Below are 18,769 nucleotides of genomic sequence, written 5' to 3'. Positions count from 1 at the left end.
CCTTCCCATCTGAAAAACAACCGCGTCCAACTACCCCACCTACCATTCCTCCACATCATCTAGCTACTAGCATCTTAAAGACAGAAACACGCGCATGCAGCTGGCTACCTGGTTGGCTGGTGGTGGAGTCTCTGTATGGATGGCATGATCCGTAGTTAATGTCTCGCTACTATCCTGCACTGCTAATCTATCTGTTTCTGCACACATACACACACGGATCTCGCACCTTATCCTACCTCTCCACCTACTAGCTGCGCACGCAGGCAGATAGTCCAGCCAGGCAGGCAGGCAGGCAGGCAGCCCGACCAGCACGCAAGACCGACAGCCAGCCTCCGACGCGTCGAGCGCGGCGTCGAATCTGACTCCACCGGGGGGGTGGCGGATAGGAATAGCTGGTGCGCTTCAGCTTGTGTTGCTCTCGGTGCGGCGTTGTAGTGTCAAAACAGAATAGGGGCGGGGAACGGGAGGGGAGGGGGATTCTATCCTGTAGAGGGTTTATTATATTTGGGGGGGGGGGGGGGGGGGGTGATATGTAGTAGTATAGTGCGTAGTAACGTAGACGTGTAAACTAACTTTGCTGTATATGAAGGAATCATCTATAGAGCACTAGTGTAGAGAGTATGTTGTGTTGTGTTATGTTATGTTTTGTTGAGATAAGATGTAGGTATAGGTAGGTTTCCAAGGCAGAGGAACAGACAGCAGGGAACCTACCGTGTCCGTGCGCGCAACAACCGGAGTCGCGCAACAACCGAATCATCACAACTACACCATACTTTAACGTGTTGTAACTCAACAACTATAGCAGCTATTAACAAAGCGCTTACAGTAATTAATACGCTAAAACTAGGTAAAAAACTTATGTATTAGTATTTTACTACTAGGTTTAGTATTAACTGCGTAACTCTAGCTTAGAGACATAAGCACGTTTAGGACTCCTAGGAGACTAAGAACATTAACTAGCAACGTTTAACGCTATAACAGGAGATAGAGCTTATAAAGTACATAGAGTTGCTTAGTACTTATTACTTACTACCTACTAGAGAGATAATCCAGAATTTTGCGTCACTAGTAGCTCAAAATCCAGTTAGTAAGAGCTAGGTTACCTGCTTTATTAACAAGTACTCTATCTATCTTATCTTATATTACTCTACTAGGATAGATTAACTATGTTATAACACTAATTCCTATAATAAATATACGCTCTACTTTAACCTACTACAGCACAAAATCTCTAAATACTCTATTAAGGGTTACTATATATATAATATAGATAAGAAGGGCTTTATAATTAGCATTATAGGTAGAATAAAATATATATTTAGTAAGCGTATATATATAAAGGGAGAGATTAAAGCATCTATCTAGGATAGTAACTAAGCTTAGCAGACGCTTATAGCGTGTGTGTGTAGTAATAGAATAGTACTGCTACTAGGCATTATCTATAAGTTAGCTAACGCTAGCATTAAATTAGACTAGGTAGCTAAAATTAAGCTAGAAAAACACTCTGTAATAGTTACATTATCTCTCTTAGGGTGGACAAATAGGGATATAGGCCTTACCTAGCTTAAGTAGGTGTTTAATTACTACACTAAGGAGAAAGTATAAAGAAAGTAGAGGCTTTTAATACTAGATAGCTACAGATCCTACATAATAATAGACTTTATTAAGTACTATAATAACTACAAGATCCTTCTAGCTGTTCTTCCCCCTTACTTAACCTAAACGCTCTAGCTACTTAATATAGTGCTGTTTAAGCCTCTATTAATAGTATACTTAAAAGTAGTTATAATACATATCTATAAGGCTTAAAATAATACACCTATTACTAGAGCAGACTTCTTCTGCCTATTTTAGCTAGCGTGGATGTGTAGCTTTACTAAAAAGCTAATACTTAAGTCCTTTAAGGTAACAGGTATCTATCTACTTAATCCTAACATTATCCTCTACTACTTTGTTAAAACACTAGAGAGCTTAGATTTAGATAGGTCCTTATTATCTGTTTATAGCAATAAGGATTAGCTTAAAATAGAGATGTTATTGCAGTATATAGTTAAAAACTAAAGTAAGAGTAATATTAAAAAGATAAGATAATTAATCTACTATATCTTAGTTAAAACCTTACTTCTCTAGTATAAGATAGATAGCCTTAAAAAGACTCTAAAGACGCAGAAGAAGTATAAAAAGAAGAGCAAAACCTTAGACTTGTAGTAACAGTAGGAGTACTATAGTGGTGCAGTATTCTAGTTACCTAGAAAGGTTAATAAAGCATACTTCTGTAAGCAAGTTAGACAACATAAGAAGAAGGAGGAGAGGCTTAGAAAAGCTACTAGTAAGGAAGTAGCAGCTGCTAAGAAGCTAGTTAAGGAGAAGGAGAAGGAGGAGAGGTGTGTAGTATAAGAGGCAGCTAAGGTAGTGTATAAGAAGGAGAAGGCTAATATAGCAAATTAGAAGGCTAAACAGAAGGCTAAAAAGTAGTATTAATAACAAGAGCTTAATACTACAAAAGCTATATAATTACCTTAAAAGGGTAAAAAGAAAGCTTTATAAGTAATCTAGCTAAAAAAGTATTAAAAACGTAGTTTTAGGGATAATGTTAGTAGTTGTAGTCCCCTATTGCTGTCCCTAGCTCCCCTACTTAAAACCACATTACGTGGCTACAACGTTAAGTTACTAGCCAAATTTAAATAGTATATCTTTTTTATAAGTAATTAATTAGTACTACACTATAAAATTACAAAATAATAGCTGTTATAGGTGGCTCTATAGCCTTATCTAATTTTGAGCGTTAAGGTGGTTTTTGGTCGTTGCGCGACTCCGGTCGTTGCGCGCACGGACATGGTAGTTTTGAAACCTAGTACAGGGAGTTTGGAGAGGCAGATACCGCCGCACACAGCAACCAACCCACCAACCAACCAAAAAAACGAACAAACAACGTAGAGCGGACGGAGGCCAACTTGCAGAGTCGCGAAGCCTCAAAGTGTCAGAGGCGAATAGACCACCGAGTGGACAGGATCGCTATCCGCACCGCTCCCCACCACTCCGCACACGACCAGCAATCCGCGAAAAACAAAGAAAAAGAAGAAAAAAGCAAAGTCTCTTCTCGCGTCTCGGAAACACCTTACACTCCATCCACCCCATCCACCCCATCCACTCCCCACGCCATACCGCCATCCAACCCCCCATCCACAAACCCCAACGCGTCTTGTCTTTATGTTAAGAAACCCCTTCCTTTGCTCGACGTCGTGGCGCTTGGAGTGAAGCGGGCAGGTACCCAAGCTCGTACGCCAACATCGGTGCTGATGTCACATGCACATGCACAGACAGTGATTTCCGCGCCGCTGTACTCACGGTTGTGATGGCAAGGGTGGATATCATTTGCTCTGTCTGCTCTGTCTGCTCTGTCTGCTCTGTCCTCCGTCTGTACATGGAAGCTAGGTGGAAGCTAGGTGGAAGCTAGGTGAAAGCTAGGTGAAAGCTACGTGGAAGCTAGGTGGAAGCTAGGACTAGTTTATCTCTCTATATTCATCGCGAGCTGGGTTTTGACAGGGTCGTGCGTTGTATGGATGGGATGAGGAGGTCAATCTCCATCTCCATCTCCATCTCCATCTCAATCTCAATCTCAATCTCAAGACCAATCTCAATCTCAATCTCAAGACCAATCTCAATCTCAAGACCAATCTCAATCTCAAGACCAAGACCAAGGGCAACAAAGGCTGTCAATCCGCAACATCTCCGCGAGCCATCCTGTAGCGCAGGGTAGGTTAGGAACGGGGGTTTGGATGAGTGAGGATGTGAAGCGGGAATACGTGCGTATCAAGCCTGCAATCCCGTCACGCGCATCGCGCACACACTCGCGGGGAGCAGAAGGGAGAGAAGAAGAAGAAAAGAGAGAGGGAGGGAGAAGTAGGGGGTGTGTGTGGATAGAGCTTTCATTACTACTACTATCGGTCTGTCTGTCGGTCTGTCTGAACTAGATGAAAAGCCGGTCGAGCCAGCATGCGGAACCCATGCGCCGTGTAAATGCTACCCAGAAAGAAACTCCAATGCAATGCGTTTGTAAATGCTGAAAGACGCCGTTGATGCTTTTCAGCTGGCCGGCAGCCGGGTATATTATCGTTAGTCGTGCATCGTCTCCTACATCCTCGTCGTCGATTCGTGAAATTCGTCTGGCGCGGCTCAGCCAACGCTCTTCCCGCGACGACCCTTGCCGCACTCGCACTTGCTGAGAGGCTCGTCGGGGAAGACCCAGCCGCGGACGCGCTTGGCCTCGCGCTTCTCGCCCAGCTGCGGCTTGGGGATCCACGCGTCTTTCTCGAGGTGGTTTTGGCGCGTCAGGGCCGCGGGGCCGCCGACTTCCATGCGCCAGGTGCCCATGCCCTCGAAGGGGTTCTCCTTGGCGAGCATGTGGAGGTACCACAGCGCCAGGGAGGCGGTGAGCTGGATGTCGCCCGACGCAGAGAGGCCGGAGGTGGAGAGCGAGATGGGCGCGGAGAGCTCGAGGTAGCCGAAGATGGGCATGCCGGCGGCGGCGTTGAAGGTGGTGGGGTCCGGTGTGGAAGAGCCGCCGCCTGCGCGGACGCAGAGGAGCTCGATCTCGGTCATGATGAAGCCGTAGCGGCAGCCGTGCTCGCGCATGACGCGCTGCAGGTGGGCGAGACCTTGCAGGTAGAGGACCTGCTTGGGTGCCGACTCGCTGCGCATGCCGGTGTTCCAGTTGTCGTAGCACTTGACAAGACCGACAACGCGGCCACGAGCGTCACCGAGGAGGGTCTTCTCGAAGTCGGAGGGGTAGCTCGAGACAAACTCAGGCTGCGTGCGCGCGCCAGCGGCGGGCTTGATGGCGCGCATCTGCATGTGGCTGTTGCCCTGGGCGATCTTGAGTGCGGCGTTCACCTTGTTGGCGTAGTAGTTGGTGCAGATATCGTGGAGAGCGGACTCGTTCTCTGGCTGCATGTTCTGGCGGATGGGCTGGGGCAGGTAGGATGTGGAGACTGGGACCTCGAGGAGAGGAAGAATGGAGGGGATCTCCTTGATAGCAGACATGTTGAAGTCCTCCCAGCTGCGCAGGTTGCGGATGTCCCACCAGAAGTGGTTGTTGATGCCGCGAGGAGCGCTTGTGACGCGACGAACGAGGGATGGGGAAGGGTTGGGGGCACCAAGGTACTCGAGCAGAGACGACGTGGCAACGGGCTGGAACGCATCGAAGCTGGGCTGCTCTGTGTAAGATGGGTACTGGACAGCAGGCGCCGGCTCGAAGTCCAGCAGAGGGAAGTCGAGCGCTGTGGCAGTGTAGCTGGGGGGCTGCTGGACTTGGGAGTATTCGACGGGGGATTGCATGTAGCTCGGCTGGGGCGCGCTTGGGGCGGTCACGTAGTTGGGGAGGTTGCGGTAGGTGGGGAAGCCATAGCGGCTGATGGTGGACTCATCGATGCTGTTGGCGGAGGTGGACCTCACGTGACGGGAAGCATTGACGGAGCTTGAGCGCGAGTGTGTGGGAGCGTACGACGATGCTCGGCGGCCCTCAGATGGTGTGAACGTGATGGGCGAGTTGAGCATGGACAGGCCATTGAAGTCGCAAGAGTTGTTGGAGACGGGCGAGATCAAGTTGTTGTGGGCGTAGGGGCTTGATTCACGGTGCGGCATGGAGACTGGTCGTGCGTAGGGGCTGTATCCATAGCTCACGGTCGAGGCAGCAGACGTCGTCCTGCGATGTCTGATGGGTCCAGCAGTAGGCTCAGCCACCTGATCTTGGGTGCGGACCTTGGGGAGCAGAGTAGGTCCAAGCTGGCGGACGGGCGATCGTGGAGGTGTAGGGGCGACGTTCGGTGCCGGTGAAGACTCTTGCGAGTAGTATGTGACATCTGATCCGACACTACCAGGAATGTAGCTGTACGAGGAGGTAGGCGGTGTTGTGTGGCGGCTGTACATTTTGATGATGTGATAGCTTCCAGAGCTAGGGAATGGTTGGACAAGAAGAGAGGATTATCGAGCAACGATTAGAGAGGAGATCCAGCTCCAGAAAGTCTTAGACAGGAAAGAAAGAAGGGGAAGGGGAAATGTGTCGGGCCGGTGGGCTCTGCTCGCAAGTCCTCAATATGATGTTCGATGTGATGGTCGCTGTTGTGCGGCGAAGCACCTTGTATTTATTCCTCTCGCAAACCGAGACCTACGAACCAGTGCTCACGGCTCTTGAGAACATCTGAAACATGAACCACCGGCCCCAGGTTCCTGGCCTGAGATGTCGACAGGCGGTCTGGCGGCAGTTTTGCGCAGAAGGTTCTACAGCATGGAGCCTTGCAAGGCCAAGGTGAAACATGGCTTTTGAACGGGGCGAGCCTGTCTAGCGAACGACATGGTGCTGTTCTCGCTGTGCTGTTCGCCGTACGTGGTTTAGTGGTGTGCAGTTTTCAGCGGTGTGCTGACTCTGAGTGGTGGACAGCGGTGTGGTTGCAGGAGGGGCTATACCAGAGCGGTAAGCGGGCCAGCGATGCGCTTGCAGAGCGGTTGGCAAGATGAAACCGGGTCACTCGGCGGGCCGCTGTGCAACATCGACTACGGGTGGATTACTGCAAACTTGGCAGAGAAAGCACGGCAAGCGCCTAGGCTGTGTCTTGTGCACCGTGCTACGCGCTGCTGTGCTGGCATGCTTGACAGTGGAGGCATTCGCACGCTCGACCTGCTCGCACGCTCAAGCTGCACGCCCAGCCATCCTTCTACCGTCAGTGAATGGTGAGTGAATGGTTAGTGAATGGTGAGTGAATGGTGAGTGAATCGTCAGTATGGTGAGTGAATCGTCAGTATGGTGAGTGAATCGTCAGTATGGTGAGTGAATCGTCAGTATGGTGAGTGAATCGTCAGTATGGTGAGTGAATCGTCAGTGAATCGTTAGTGAATCGTCAGTGAATCAACACGCAAAGTCGGCAGGGCTGGACTCTCTGGCGGCAGTTGGGACGGGCAGCGGTGACGGGACAAATCAACAGTCCAGGTGTAGTTGCTCTAGCGCGCTGCGGGTGGGTCTGTGCACGGCGTGGGTCGCACAGCAGTCGGTGAAGAGCCATGGCGGACCGGGGAATCGATTGGACCACGACAGTCGAAAGTTTTGTTTCATCGCCCCAACCTGCAGCTGTTCCGCTCGTGTTCCGCACACCGACATGCGGCATTATGCACAAGATCGTGACTCACTGTGGGCGAGAGCAATGGGAGTCGCGACTACAACACGACCGAGACGGCGCTGCTGCACGACGCGTGCGCGCGTTGTCGTTGTCCTCGGTCGGTCGTTGAGGGCATTGGTTCTGGGTATCCGGCCTCGCCCACCCGTGTGCCTGTCACTCTGTCGCGGTCGCGCCCGAACGACAATCGCCCACATGTCGCTCTGCGCTGCACCGCCCCCGCGCGTCGTCTGTCGTTCGTCTCTGCGAGAGTCGACTGCTGCAAATCCATTCGCTCCGCGCATCCACGCGCCAGCACTGGCACTGTCAAAGTCAAAGTCAAAGTCGCGGCGAAATCATTAACCGCCCACACATCCCAATACGGAAATTAGGTGCCCCCAAATTTAGCCCGAAGCAGGCGCGTACGTCTCGACCCGGAAGCCACAAAGGCCGTTAATTTCATCAAGACGGAGATTGAACTGTCAAACCTTACTGAGGCTCTCTCCACACAACGCAAGGTTCAGAAGAGCCTCACAGCCTCCACGCCACGAGTTGCAGAACTGCCACAGGCGGCTACAGTCTTGGGCTGGGAAACAGACGTGAGCGCTGATTGCACCAAACTGGCTGTGTTGCCTGCGATGCCTGTCTGGTCCCAGGGGACAGTCGCAGAGCCGCTCGGCGCACAGCCTCATTTACGCGCTCGACAACGGAACGAGGAGAGCTGGCATGCGCACAGGTGAGGGCTTGGGACGGGTGTCGTGCGTGCGTGACGAAGAAGTGAAACCTCGAGGACGGTCCATGCGCTATCCGTACTTTGCTCAGGGAGGGTCAAGACCGTCAAGACAAAGTTCCATGTACATGCTTCGACACCTCGATCATCATGAGACCACTTCTTGTGGTGAGCACTCAACCATGCACAAACCAAGGTGGGAACCCAATGGGAAGGAGTAGCAACGAGCACGTTGAACAACCACCCAGCTCACTCCAGCTGCCTCTCAACATTCTCCTCCCACCAGCGCTTCCACTCCACAACCCGTTTCTCCGTCCTCGCATCCTCCGCCGCAAACACAACAGCATGGCTCCTAAACGCTTCTTCCAGATCACACCCCAAGAACGCTCTCTGCGCCTCGTGCGTCCCCACACCTCCCTCATCCACAGCATCCACAGCCATGAGGAACTGCCTCGCCAACCCCGCATCGCCACCCCCATGCCCACCACCCGCAAAGTGCGGCTTATGACTGACCGTCTTCGCAGTCGCAAAGTCGTGAACTGAAATCGTCGTGCTGTCGTATTCAATCTCGCCTTTTGTGCCGTAGATCCTGCCGCGTCTTTCGCACTGCTTCTCCGTATGTGCAATCATATGGAACAGCGCTGTCTTCGCGCCTCGGCTCGTATCCCCCTTGTTGTCGTTGTTGTTGTCGTTGTTGTTAATGTTGTCGTCGTCGTCGTCGTCATCCCAGGAAAGCGTGACGACCTGGTCATCGCACACGTCGTTGTCCGACTCCCACACGCACCGGCCAAACCAGTTGCGCCCGCTCACCGCTTCTGGAGGCGTACTGTCATCGTAGTCCTCGGCGAGGTTCGAGAGCAGCTGGCGCGCTGCTGCGTCGATGCCCGAGCTGTGGTACAGGTCCTCCATGTCTGGGTTTACGACCTTGACTGGCCAGTCCGTCGTGCCCCGGGCTAGGTGCTTGTCGAGATAGATCTTCTTGGCGCTGTAGGCGCACGAGGGCTCGTGGGAGCAGGAGAGGCAGTTTGTTGCGCTGCTGGCTTCGTGTGGTTTGCGCGATGGGCGGAAGTACTTGAGTGAGCCCGTGGAGGTGATCTGAGAGGGTAGGTGGGGTGGCGATGTGGTGGACAGGGGAGAGCAGAGCATCCACATCAGGAAGTCGATATCGTGGCAAGATTTGGTGAGGAGCGAGGGTGCTGATGTGGATTCCTTGCGCCAGTTGCCTCTGGTGTGGGCGTTAGTCATGAGTATAGCATCAGGAGAACGAGGCGAATGTACCGAACATAGCTATGGCTGAAATGCCACCATCCCACGGGCTCAACATGCTCGATGCTTAGAACATCTCCAATGACGTTCTTCTCCCTCACCAGGTGGCGTAGTAGCATGTTGTGTGGCGAGTATCGAAGCACGTGGCATATGCCGAAGATGGGCTCTTTCTTGCCCTCCGCTGTGTCGTTTTTCTTCGCGTCGTTGAGCGCCTTGAACATCCTGACACAGCTGTCCAATCTCGTACTCAGCGGCTTCTCACAGCATACATGTACTTTCAGATGCGCAATGCCACACACAACTTGCTCGTGCATCTCATCGAGCACGCACACAAACACTGCATCGATGCCCGGTTCTACCACGACACCTCTGGCCTGCTTCGTTCTTCTCTCCTCTTCATACTCGACCCACTGCTTCCAGCTGGCGAACTGTTGCCCAGCCTGGGCGGGGGGAGTGTCGGCCCAGATGAACTTTCGCCCAAACGCAGCACGCTTGGATGCCATGGGCTCGCATACTGCTGAGATGGTTGCATTGGTGCCCTCTAACACGGCTTCTGCATACGCCGTACCGCGACTACCGGCTCCTATGACAAGGATGCGAGGTGGGCGGTCGAACCTCTGGAAGTCAGGCGCCTTGAGGTATGCTTCGTGGGTCTCGCCGCTGGCTGTCATGGTAGCCGTGTCGTTGAGATAGGGTGCCATTGTGTCGACAAGTTGGTGATGCACTCAAACGATAACAGTCATTGCTCTTTGGGAGGTGTACGTTGGGAATCTGCTCCGTGTCACCAACAGGAACGACAACGCAGATGACTCCCAGGGGAATCCTTCAGGCAAATGTAAAGATGAAAAGAGCTTGTCCTCTACCGAGCAAGACGGTGGGGAGCTATGTCGGCTCGAGAGGTGGTTGCGGGGTCGAAGGCGCCTTGCAAGGCTTGGTAGTGGTGATTGTGCTGGTGAAGCTGATACGTCGTATGTCAGTGTTGCATTGCGGGTGGGAGGTTACCATCGGCAATCAGTGATCGGTCGTTCACAAGGCTCGAGGTTTACATCGAGGTTATCGTCGCGAGGTGTTTGGCCAATGAAATCATTGATGATTAATCGCGCCGTTCCGACGAACCATATGTACATGAAACATCCGTCAGCTCTTACAGCTTCCTCGCTACAGGCAATACAAACGCAAAGGGAATCTACTCTGATATGTGACAGACCAGATGATATGAGTTGCAAATACAGAAACCAAGCCAGCGCTTGTAAAACGTGCCATGGGAACCTCACGACGGCTACCGATCAAGCTCGTAGAACAGCAGATAGACTTCCTTCTGCATGCCGAGTACTTCACCCGTCTTGCTCTCCTTGATCTTGTCGTCGCTGATGCGCCACCAGCGATTGACTGTGCGTTTGGACCTGCGCTTGAGAGGGTTCGCTTCCGCCATCGAAGCCGCCTTTTCGGACGCCTTGTCCTTGAGCGACCGTATACTTTGCGTCCGCGAGAGTTTTGTGGTGGAGTCTCGTGAGGTTGGAGATGGATGCAGCGAGTCGCCCTCCGCCCGGGGCGCGGACGTTGGGGCTGGACCACGAGGCCCTGCGGTCCCTTGCGAAGAATTCGAAGAGAGCGACTGCGAAGAAGGCGAGTCCAATGTCAAGTGTGAGGGGATGGGTGATGCAAGGTCGCTTGCGCCGTCCAGGTTTGTTGTGGACAACCGAGGACTTTGCATGGCGGACGCGGCTGCAGAAGGAAGTGGACTTGCCTGACGGCTGTATGCGCCTTCTAGACCAAACGAGTGTGGCGTGGAGAATGGTATGGGCTGTAGCTGGCGTCGGAACGATTCATAGTGACCACTGTTGTGGCTGCCCTTGTGTGTCACCATTCCAAGCAGCTTGTAGTTGCTTCGGTGCAACAGACCACCAAGTGGCAATGTCTCTGGAAACGAGACCTTGGCCAGGTTCTTTGTCGACACAGTGCCAACGGCAAACATGGACCGCGAAAGGTGCACAGCGAGTACCTTGGGGAACATGGAGATGTACATGTGACGCGCTATGCGACTCTTGGGCGCCAGCTTGGAGTCTGGAAATTCGACGTCGTCTGGTGGGCTTTCCGGATCGTCTTGAAGCGCTTGCTTGATTTTGGAGATGTCTGACTCCAGGCGCTCTTTGACCTCAGGGCGAGTAGCCTTCTCCAGCTCTCGCTCTTTGGACTTTACTGCGTGATCAAGGCGACACCACTCGCATTTGAAGTCGTCAATGTGCTCGACCTTGAGCATGCCGTCGAAGCAGGCGTTGAGCGAGGTAGAGGATACTTGTGGTACGTTGAGCGTCAGGGTGACGAAGGTCGACGAGGAGGGCCTTGGCTTGAAGTGGCAGGTCAGGCACTCGATCTGAGACTCGATCTTGCCCTCGAAAGGGAACCCCTCTTCGTCTGGCCGAAGTGCGTCGTCGTCGCGTTCCTCCTTGGTGTCGTCCTGCGGTGGCTCGACGGCGAACGGCTCCTCCCTCTCTGTCCGCCCCGAGACGGCGTCTCCGTGGTCTAGGGTGGCTCCATGGCGGCTGGCGTGCTGCCTGGCTTTTGCACCGGCATGGTACTCGTCGCAGAGGCGCTCGGTGACGATCTGGAGAAACTCCTGGGCGTCCTGCTGCTGGCGGCTGATGCGAGTGCCAAAGGCGTGTTCGAGGGCGCGGATGAAGGATTGGGGCGAGATGGTCTTCTTGTAGATGGGCCGCTCGTTCAGCTTGTCGAGGATGTCCTTGAGGCCGGACGTGAGCAGACCCTTCTGCAGGCCCGCGAGCTTGCCCGGCCTCGTGAGGGTGGCGCTGTCGGCGCTCACCCTGTCCGGACCGACCTGATAGACGGCCGGCCCGTCGAGCTTCCTGCGATGTGTCTCGCGGATCAGGTAGATGCGCAGGTCGGGCAAGCCGGCCAGGGCCTGCAGGACCGAGTTGATGAAGCAGTCGTTGGCGGCATTGCTGAGGCCGACGACGCCCTTTTTCTTGGCGCCGGCGCTCGTGGCCTCGTCGTCGAGGAAGAAGGTGGGGCCGAAGACGTAGACCAGGGTGATGGCGGCGAGGGATGCGCCTGCCGCATAGGTTGCGATGGTGGTGGCCTTCTCTGGCATGTTGCGGCGCAGGCTCGTTGGCGCGTTGGCGCGTTGGCGCGTTGGCGCGTTGGCTCGTTGGCGCGGTGCAGGGGCTGGCCGACGGTGGGGGTGGGGGGGTGCAGAGGAGATGTCTCGGCGGAGCGGTGCAGGGCGAGGGCGAGGGCGAGGGGAGGGTGCAGGCGGGACGTCTCTATCCTCCATGGCCAGCAGACCGCGGCACCGCCCTGCTGGCCGTCCTCTGTCGTCGGCGCGGTGAGGCAGCGCCCGCGGGTGTCGTGCCAAGTCCGCAGGGCCGAGCAAGCCGCGGCGCCAGTCCGCCCACGACACAAGCGCAGCCGCCGGGAGGTCCAGATTTGAAGTTCGGACGACCTGCATTGCTGCACAACACCCACCAGCTCACCAGCTCACCAGCTCACCAGCTCACCATGGCCTCGCTCAGCCGGTCCGCGCTGCTGCCCCAGTGCACGTCATGCCTGCGCATGCGACGAGTCGCGCGCCCGCAGCAGCAGACACGCAGCCTCTCCAAGGCGGCCAAGGAGGCCGAGCGCAACATCGTCGTCAAGCTGCTGAAGGACGTGCCGCGATACGGACGCGCTGGTACGGCAGCACGAGGCAGCACGGCGGCCCACTGCAACAGCTATGCTGACCCCAGCCAGGCGCCTACATCCCCCTCAACCCTTCCACCATGCGCAATCGATGGTTCCCCGCCCGCGTCGCCGACTACGTGCCCTTCAAGCAACTGAAGCTGCTGAAGGCGCAGGACGTCGACCTGGCACGCGACACCACATTCGGCGTCCGCGTCAGCCTGGAAGAGGTCGAGGAAGACGCCGAGGATCTCTCGCTGCCACGGAAGCCCTACGTGCGGCCGATTGAGCTTGAGCTTCTCAGCGTGAGTGCTGTCCACCCAGGCAAACACCTGCACCGCTAACCCCGGCAGCCCGAGCGTTCCATGGAGCTGCTGGACGCCTTCGTCCCTCCTACAATCGACTTCTCCCGCCAGCGCATCGAGCAGGAGAAGGAAGCCAAGCCACGCTACGGCGCGTCTGGCGCGGCTGATGTCCTCACCGCGGCCGCCATGGGCGCCAAACCCAAGGCCTCGTCGAATGCCATCTACGGCTCCGTGTCCACGGCAGACATAGCGGCGACCCTCAAGGCGGCGCTGGCGCACAACGACGAGGCAGCCCGTGTGATATTGAACGAGGCAGACGTCCGCTTCGTCTCCGGAGCAGACGAGGCAGATGCGTTGCGTGTCAAGGAGCTGGGTGTCTTCAAGGTCGAGATACAGCTGCCTGGCGCGCCAGAGCCGCTGGTGAGGAACGTCCGCGTAAAGGCAAAGGACATGGATGCGTAGCCTTGCATTGTTCGTAGTGGTTGCTTGCACATTTCTCCGTGCGCTGTAAAGATACGCCTGTACAAAACAAGTAGACGCTGTTTGGGTTCGGCTTCGGGAGAAGGGGATCTCACAAACCGTGAAACCACAGCAGCCACGTGCAAGAGCATCATGGAGATTCGAGCTGATGTCCCGACCCTGGGTGATTGGTGGACCCGAATTAGCAATGGCATGTTGTGATCATTGATGCACGGCAATCCAAGGCCTTACTCTGCCTTCCGGCACGTTCTACGGCGAGACTCGGACAGAAGCACAGCGCTGCTCGACCATGCAGCCCACTCTGCCGAGCAAGCGGCCCCGTAATGACTTCACAGCGCGGCCGTGAGCACCAGCCCTACCGGCGAGCATCATCTTAAATCTGTCGTCCTTCCCTCGCGCCTTGCCAACGCACATCACTCCATCGACACACGCAGGTACGTATCTCTCTGTCCACAGATGACGACACGCTGTGGCGTACACGTGAGCGTGAACGGAAACAGCCGGCTGCACCGCTGCTTGGTTGGTTGGATGGTTGCACGCCTCACGCTTGAGACAGCTGAAGCTTGCCTGTTGCGTCAACAGCGGGGTCAAAGACCCAAGACCCCACCATCAAGTTTCTCTCTCTTAACGCGACTACCCTTACTACTTCGCTCAACAACTCTCGCGACTCGTTCATAAACACGCCCGCCCTCAATTGACTGACCACACACGCACCAGAACACTCTCCACATCACACACACCATGGTTTCCGCTCAAGAAGTAAGCCGGCCCACCGTGTTGCATCAAGGACGCATCTAACCGCCAAACCCAACAGGTTCTCTCCCGCAAGGCCGGTGTCATCGTCGGCGAGGATGTCCACAAGCTCTTCCAGCACGCCAAGGACAACGGCTACGCCATCCCTGCCATCAACGTAGGTTGCTTCAAGTCCAATCTTCCACTGCCGCGCTGACCAGCTCAGGTGACCTCCTCCTCCACAGTCGTTGCTTCTCTCGAGGCTGCCCGCGACGCCAAGTCGCCCATCATCCTCCAGACCTCGCAGGGTAGGTGAAGACGACGCACTCCCATTGAACAGCAAGCTAACGTGCTCCAGGTGGTGCCGCCTACTTCGCCGGCAAGGGCGTGGACAACAAGAACCAGGAGGCTTCCATCGCTGGAGCCGTCGCTGCCGCACACTACATCCGCGCCGTTGCGCCCATCTACGGCATTCCCGTCGTGCTCCACACCGACCACTGCGCAAAGAAGCTCCTGCCATGGTTGGACGGTATGCTCGATGCCGATGAGGCCTACTTCAAGGAGCACAACGAGCCCCTCTTCTCTTCCCACATGATCGATCTGTCCGAGGAGGAGGTGGAGTGGAACATCCAGACCACCAAGAAGTACCTCCAGCGCGCTGCCCCCATGAAGCAGTGGCTCGAGATGGAGATTGGCATCACCGGCGGTGAGGAGGACGGTGTCAACAACGAGGATGTTGACAACAACTCTCTCTACACCCAGCCCGAGGACATCCTGCACATCTACAAGGAGCTGTCCGAGGTCTCCCCCTACTTCTCCATTGCCGCTGGTTTCGGTAACGTCCACGGCGTCTACAAGCCCGGCAACGTCAAGCTCCAGCCCGGTCTGCTCAAGAAGCACCAGGAGCACGTCAAGAAGGAGGTTGGCTCCAAGGAGGACAAGCCCGTCTTCCTTGTCTTCCACGGTGGTTCCGGCTCCAGTGTCGAGGACTTCAGGGAGGCCATCTCCTACGGTGTTGTCAAGGTCAACCTCGACACTGACATGCAGTACGCCTACCTCCAGGGTATCCGTGACTACGTGCAGAACAAGTCCGGCTACCTCCAGAGCCAGGTCGGTAACCCCGACGGCGACGACAAGCCCAACAAGAAGTACTACGACCCCCGTGTCTGGGTCCGTGAGGGTGAGAAGACCATGTCCAAGCGCATCGCTGTTGCGCTGGACGACTTCTACGCCGCCGGCAAGGTCTAAACTAGCCTCTGAGGCAAGACCAACTTTTGTCGAGGCGTTTGGTTAGATTGGACTGCACATGTACGAGGTGATGGCGGTCCTGGGGACGCGGTTGACGATTCGAATGAACGACATGACCCAAACGTACGGATCCCAAAGAAATGGGTTCTGATTATATACCAACAACAAAACATTTCCCCAACAGACTTCACTCATGACCCGTGAGACTCGCAGTGTTGCCATGGATGATGAGGTATCCATCAACACTGCCATATCACCTATTGACCTGCCCCATGGGTAAACCTTTCCCACGAGTCAGAAGGCACATTTGACAAGTTCTTGCAAAGCACCTGGTCAGCGAGTATCCACCCACTTCTACCACATGTGGCTATTGAGCAACAATGACGTCACGGATGCTCTTTCCAGATCAGCGCCAGAATCATGGCAAGTACCTATGCAGCTGCGAGTGGGTGTCGTCAGTCGTCAGCGCTGTGTACATATTGCCTGGGTCGCCCTGTGTCATGCCACGCACTCAACTCAACCTCCACAGCACCCTATCATACCTTGCCCGCTTTTTATTGTTTGACAGCTCACTAGCTACTCCACTCTCGCATCCGTAAAGATGTCTGGCGGTCACTCTAGCACAGGACTTGGCGATGCTATCAAGAAGGGCGTTGGCTTGGTTCACGTGAGATCTCTGCACAGCCTTTGTCTCCCTCTGTATACTAACATGACACAGGGAACGGGCGAGGCCATCCGTGGAAACTTCAACGCGGGCGTAGATCAAGCAGCGGGAGACCGTGCTGGTGTCAACAAAAACACAGCAATTGCGTCCAAGGGTGCCAGCGAGATTGAACACGGCTATCACCGAACTGGTCACGGAGCAGGCGTTACACCAGCTGATGTTGATCGCGAGCGTCTGAACACAACTCACAACACATCAACCAACTACGGCTCGCACAGCACCAACACGGGCAACAAGCTGGATCCCCGCTTCGACTCCGACATGGACCACCGTGGCACTGCTACAGGCTCAACAAACGCGGGTCCGCACTCGAACAACGTCGCGAACAAGCTGGATCCTCGTTTCGACTCGGACCTTGACCACCGCGCAAACCCAAACAGTACGATTAGATAGACGATCCACGACCAGCATTACAATATCATTATACCCCCTCTCTACCAACGCACATCCATATTCCTGTCCTTTACTGACTTCTCAGGCTGTTGCGCTCCAACTCTCTACTCGCAAACAGATGGTACGGACTCCACCACAGAGCCCTTTGGAGGCAAGTGGGAGCCTCAAGCCGGTTCTGGCCACGACCATGCTCATGACCACGATGAACACTGCAACTGTCACGCGCAACACATTCATCGCGGCTCGATCAGTGGTGGTACGAACTTGAAGCCTGCGGAGAAGTTGGATCCCGTACTTGACGTAGAGGACGCATCGACTAAATGCTGTATAAACAGTGTCGACGCTGCTAACAAGCTAGACCTCCGAGTTGAGTCCGACCACAATCGCCGCAGCCACGATATCGACGCCCAAACTGGTAGGGTTGGCACCTTCGCTCGTCGCGGAACTGAGCCTTTGGTACGCACCAGCCACGTAGCTGAAGCCGAGGCTCCTCTCAGCCATGGGTCAGGATCGGACGACGAGCTCGATCGTCACGCGCGTCGGGAAAGTCTCTCGCAACAATCCCATAGTGAGTGATTGGTTTCTGCTTGCTTGAACAGCGCGTTTATTGACAGCGACGGAACTAGGTTCTACCGCACCATCCGACGAGCCCCGCTCAACAGCGGATGCACACAAGAGCGATTTTCTGAGCCTGCTGGATCCGGGGGTCGATCGCAGGGACGCAAAGCAGATGCAGTCAAGTGGCTCGTAATCTCTACCACGAGTGCTGGATAGCAAGATCTCGGCCTTGATTCTATGCGATAGACGATGTTCTGTCTCTCCTGTACCTATTTGACACAAGCCTACCATCAGTCCTCCTTGTACTGAAGCCTCTGCGGTGTTATATGTGACATATAGCCTAGCGTGATGCGAGAGAACCCATGCCTACTCACACTCTCGTCGATTCTGCTTCTCGTGTGCAGGCAAAAGGAAGAGAGAGGGATGCAGAAGATGTTATAATCGCTGTTTTTTGACGAGCAAGGATTGGGCTGGAGGTTCTCACTGAACTCTGCGCTTTTGCTGAGATAAGTCTGTGTGTTCTGTGGGGTTCTTGTTTGTTTTTCAACGGAACTTGGAGTGCACGCGTGGCGGCGAAGAGTTCCGATCTTCTAAGGATGGAATGAGGGGGTGGGGTTTTACGGTGTTCTTAGTCTCGGCTGTGATGCGACTCAGGTGGTGAGCTATGGTGTGTGGTGACACCACGTTCCCTCGCCGCCGCTGGTGGAGATGGGATTGTAATGAGAAAAGCGCTGCTCTGGTCTTTTGGTGGCTCGTTGGGAGGGGAGGTCCCTTGAGGAGGTCGGTGTACTGGAGCTACCTGGCTCTGTGGCTCTAACTCCTACGGCTGATGCAGTTGCTTGGGTGGTGCTCGCCCTAGGATGGCGCAAGCTGAAAGCTTCCCAGCCTTTTGGAGGCAGCTGTGTTTGTCCCTTGCCCTCTTCTGCAATCAAATCTGGCTCGTACTCGAGGCAGCGTGGAGATAGAGAGGCGCGAAGAAAGGATGGTTCCAAGGACTGGTTCCTTCATCTGGCTTGATCCTAACCCCCTGTGTGGATATTCTGCAATTTCATCTCCCTTCTGGACAGGGTGAGAGAAACTGCTTTCGCCATGGGCATCTCGGCGATGCGATTAAGCTCGTGTCAAAGATGTCTCTCGCGTACAGAGTTCTCTCAGTCATGACCTTGCTGAACGCTTCACTCGTGGTGAGAGCATGAGGTTTCTTAGCCAGCGGTTTGTTCCTCCTCGACCGTCTACTTCTCCAGTGACGAAGCGCACCCCAAGAACTATATGAGCGGACGGCACACATTCCCAACGGTTCTTTAAGGCAGTCTAGGTCTGGACCTTACAAGCGGTGGGCAAACAGGCTTTTTCACGCTGTATAAACTGTGTGGCTGGCACAGTTCGATGCATCGAAACTGTGCAAACCGCTGAGTGAACAGAGGAGCCAACGGCTAAGCTTGGCTACCTCGTCTCGGGGTCAGAGCAAGGTGCATGGTATATTGCTTGGGAAGACTTCTGGTTTGTAGGC

At 54.6% G+C, this 18,769-nt stretch overlaps 7 protein-coding genes across 7 annotated transcripts, besides 15 other annotated features; 3 read left to right on the top strand and 4 right to left on the bottom strand.

Annotated features, from left to right (window-relative positions):
• Positions 1-255: 255 nt before the first annotated feature.
• Positions 256-329: a tandem repeat.
• Positions 330-506: 177 nt separating this feature from the next.
• Positions 507-526: a tandem repeat.
• A 95-nt stretch (positions 527-621) lies between these two features.
• Positions 622-651: a tandem repeat.
• A 57-nt stretch (positions 652-708) lies between these two features.
• Positions 709-753: a mobile genetic element.
• Positions 722-2,841: a mobile genetic element.
• A 52-nt stretch (positions 2,842-2,893) lies between these two features.
• Positions 2,894-2,933: a tandem repeat.
• Positions 2,934-3,213: 280 nt separating this feature from the next.
• EKO05_0005159 (uncharacterized protein) lies at positions 3,214-3,426 on the bottom strand (the record flags this gene model as incomplete). Its single annotated transcript, XM_059636535.1, has 1 exon — positions 3,214-3,426. One exon carries the CDS (start codon positions 3,424-3,426, stop codon positions 3,214-3,216), a length of 213 nt encoding a protein of 70 aa, XP_059492518.1.
• Positions 3,377-3,422: a tandem repeat.
• Positions 3,427-3,577: 151 nt separating the features above from the next.
• Positions 3,578-3,689: a tandem repeat.
• Positions 3,690-3,859: 170 nt separating this feature from the next.
• Positions 3,860-3,907: a tandem repeat.
• Positions 3,908-3,941: 34 nt separating this feature from the next.
• Positions 3,942-3,968: a tandem repeat.
• A 208-nt stretch (positions 3,969-4,176) lies between these two features.
• On the bottom strand, positions 4,177-5,928 carry EKO05_0005158 (uncharacterized protein; the record flags this gene model as incomplete). Its single annotated transcript, XM_038945753.1, has 1 exon — positions 4,177-5,928. The coding sequence occupies one exon, from the start codon at positions 5,926-5,928 to the stop codon at positions 4,177-4,179; it is 1,752 nt and encodes a 583-aa protein (XP_038799704.1).
• A 2,199-nt stretch (positions 5,929-8,127) lies between these two features.
• On the bottom strand, positions 8,128-9,845 carry EKO05_0005157 (uncharacterized protein; the record flags this gene model as incomplete). Its single annotated transcript, XM_059636534.1, has 2 exons — positions 8,128-9,103; positions 9,157-9,845. 2 exons carry the CDS (start codon positions 9,843-9,845, stop codon positions 8,128-8,130), a joined length of 1,665 nt encoding a protein of 554 aa, XP_059492517.1.
• Positions 8,551-8,600: a tandem repeat.
• Positions 9,846-10,423: 578 nt separating the features above from the next.
• EKO05_0005156 (Ubiquitinyl hydrolase 1) lies at positions 10,424-12,610 on the bottom strand (the record flags this gene model as incomplete). Its single annotated transcript, XM_038945752.1, has 1 exon — positions 10,424-12,610. One exon carries the CDS (start codon positions 12,608-12,610, stop codon positions 10,424-10,426), a length of 2,187 nt encoding a protein of 728 aa, XP_038799702.1.
• Positions 12,269-12,318: a tandem repeat.
• Positions 12,370-12,417: a tandem repeat.
• Positions 12,611-12,624: 14 nt separating the features above from the next.
• Positions 12,625-12,661: a tandem repeat.
• On the top strand, positions 12,661-13,586 carry EKO05_0005155 (uncharacterized protein; the record flags this gene model as incomplete). Its single annotated transcript, XM_038939543.1, has 3 exons — positions 12,661-12,832; positions 12,892-13,124; positions 13,173-13,586. 3 exons carry the CDS (start codon positions 12,661-12,663, stop codon positions 13,584-13,586), a joined length of 819 nt encoding a protein of 272 aa, XP_038799701.1.
• A 531-nt stretch (positions 13,587-14,117) lies between these two features.
• Positions 14,118-14,139: a tandem repeat.
• A 206-nt stretch (positions 14,140-14,345) lies between these two features.
• On the top strand, positions 14,346-15,584 carry EKO05_0005154 (Fructose-bisphosphate aldolase 1; the record flags this gene model as incomplete). The annotated part of the gene is made up of 4 exons (XM_038939536.1): positions 14,346-14,363; positions 14,419-14,514; positions 14,563-14,644; positions 14,695-15,584. The coding sequence occupies 4 exons, from the start codon at positions 14,346-14,348 to the stop codon at positions 15,582-15,584; spliced, it is 1,086 nt and encodes a 361-aa protein (XP_038799700.1).
• A 601-nt stretch (positions 15,585-16,185) lies between these two features.
• On the top strand, positions 16,186-17,452 carry EKO05_0005153 (uncharacterized protein; the record flags this gene model as incomplete). The annotated part of the gene is made up of 4 exons (XM_038939534.1): positions 16,186-16,251; positions 16,303-16,687; positions 16,787-17,269; positions 17,328-17,452. 4 exons carry the CDS (start codon positions 16,186-16,188, stop codon positions 17,450-17,452), a joined length of 1,059 nt encoding a protein of 352 aa, XP_038799699.1.
• Between the last annotated feature and the right edge of the window lie 1,317 nt (positions 17,453-18,769).

This window comes from Ascochyta rabiei, chromosome 7 (assembly GCF_004011695.2).
Source record: "Ascochyta rabiei chromosome 7, complete sequence".
NCBI classification, from domain to species: domain Eukaryota; kingdom Fungi; phylum Ascomycota; class Dothideomycetes; order Pleosporales; family Didymellaceae; genus Ascochyta; species Ascochyta rabiei.
Note: the sequence above shows the minus strand (reverse complement) of the source record. Positions and strands in the feature narration are given on the sequence as shown.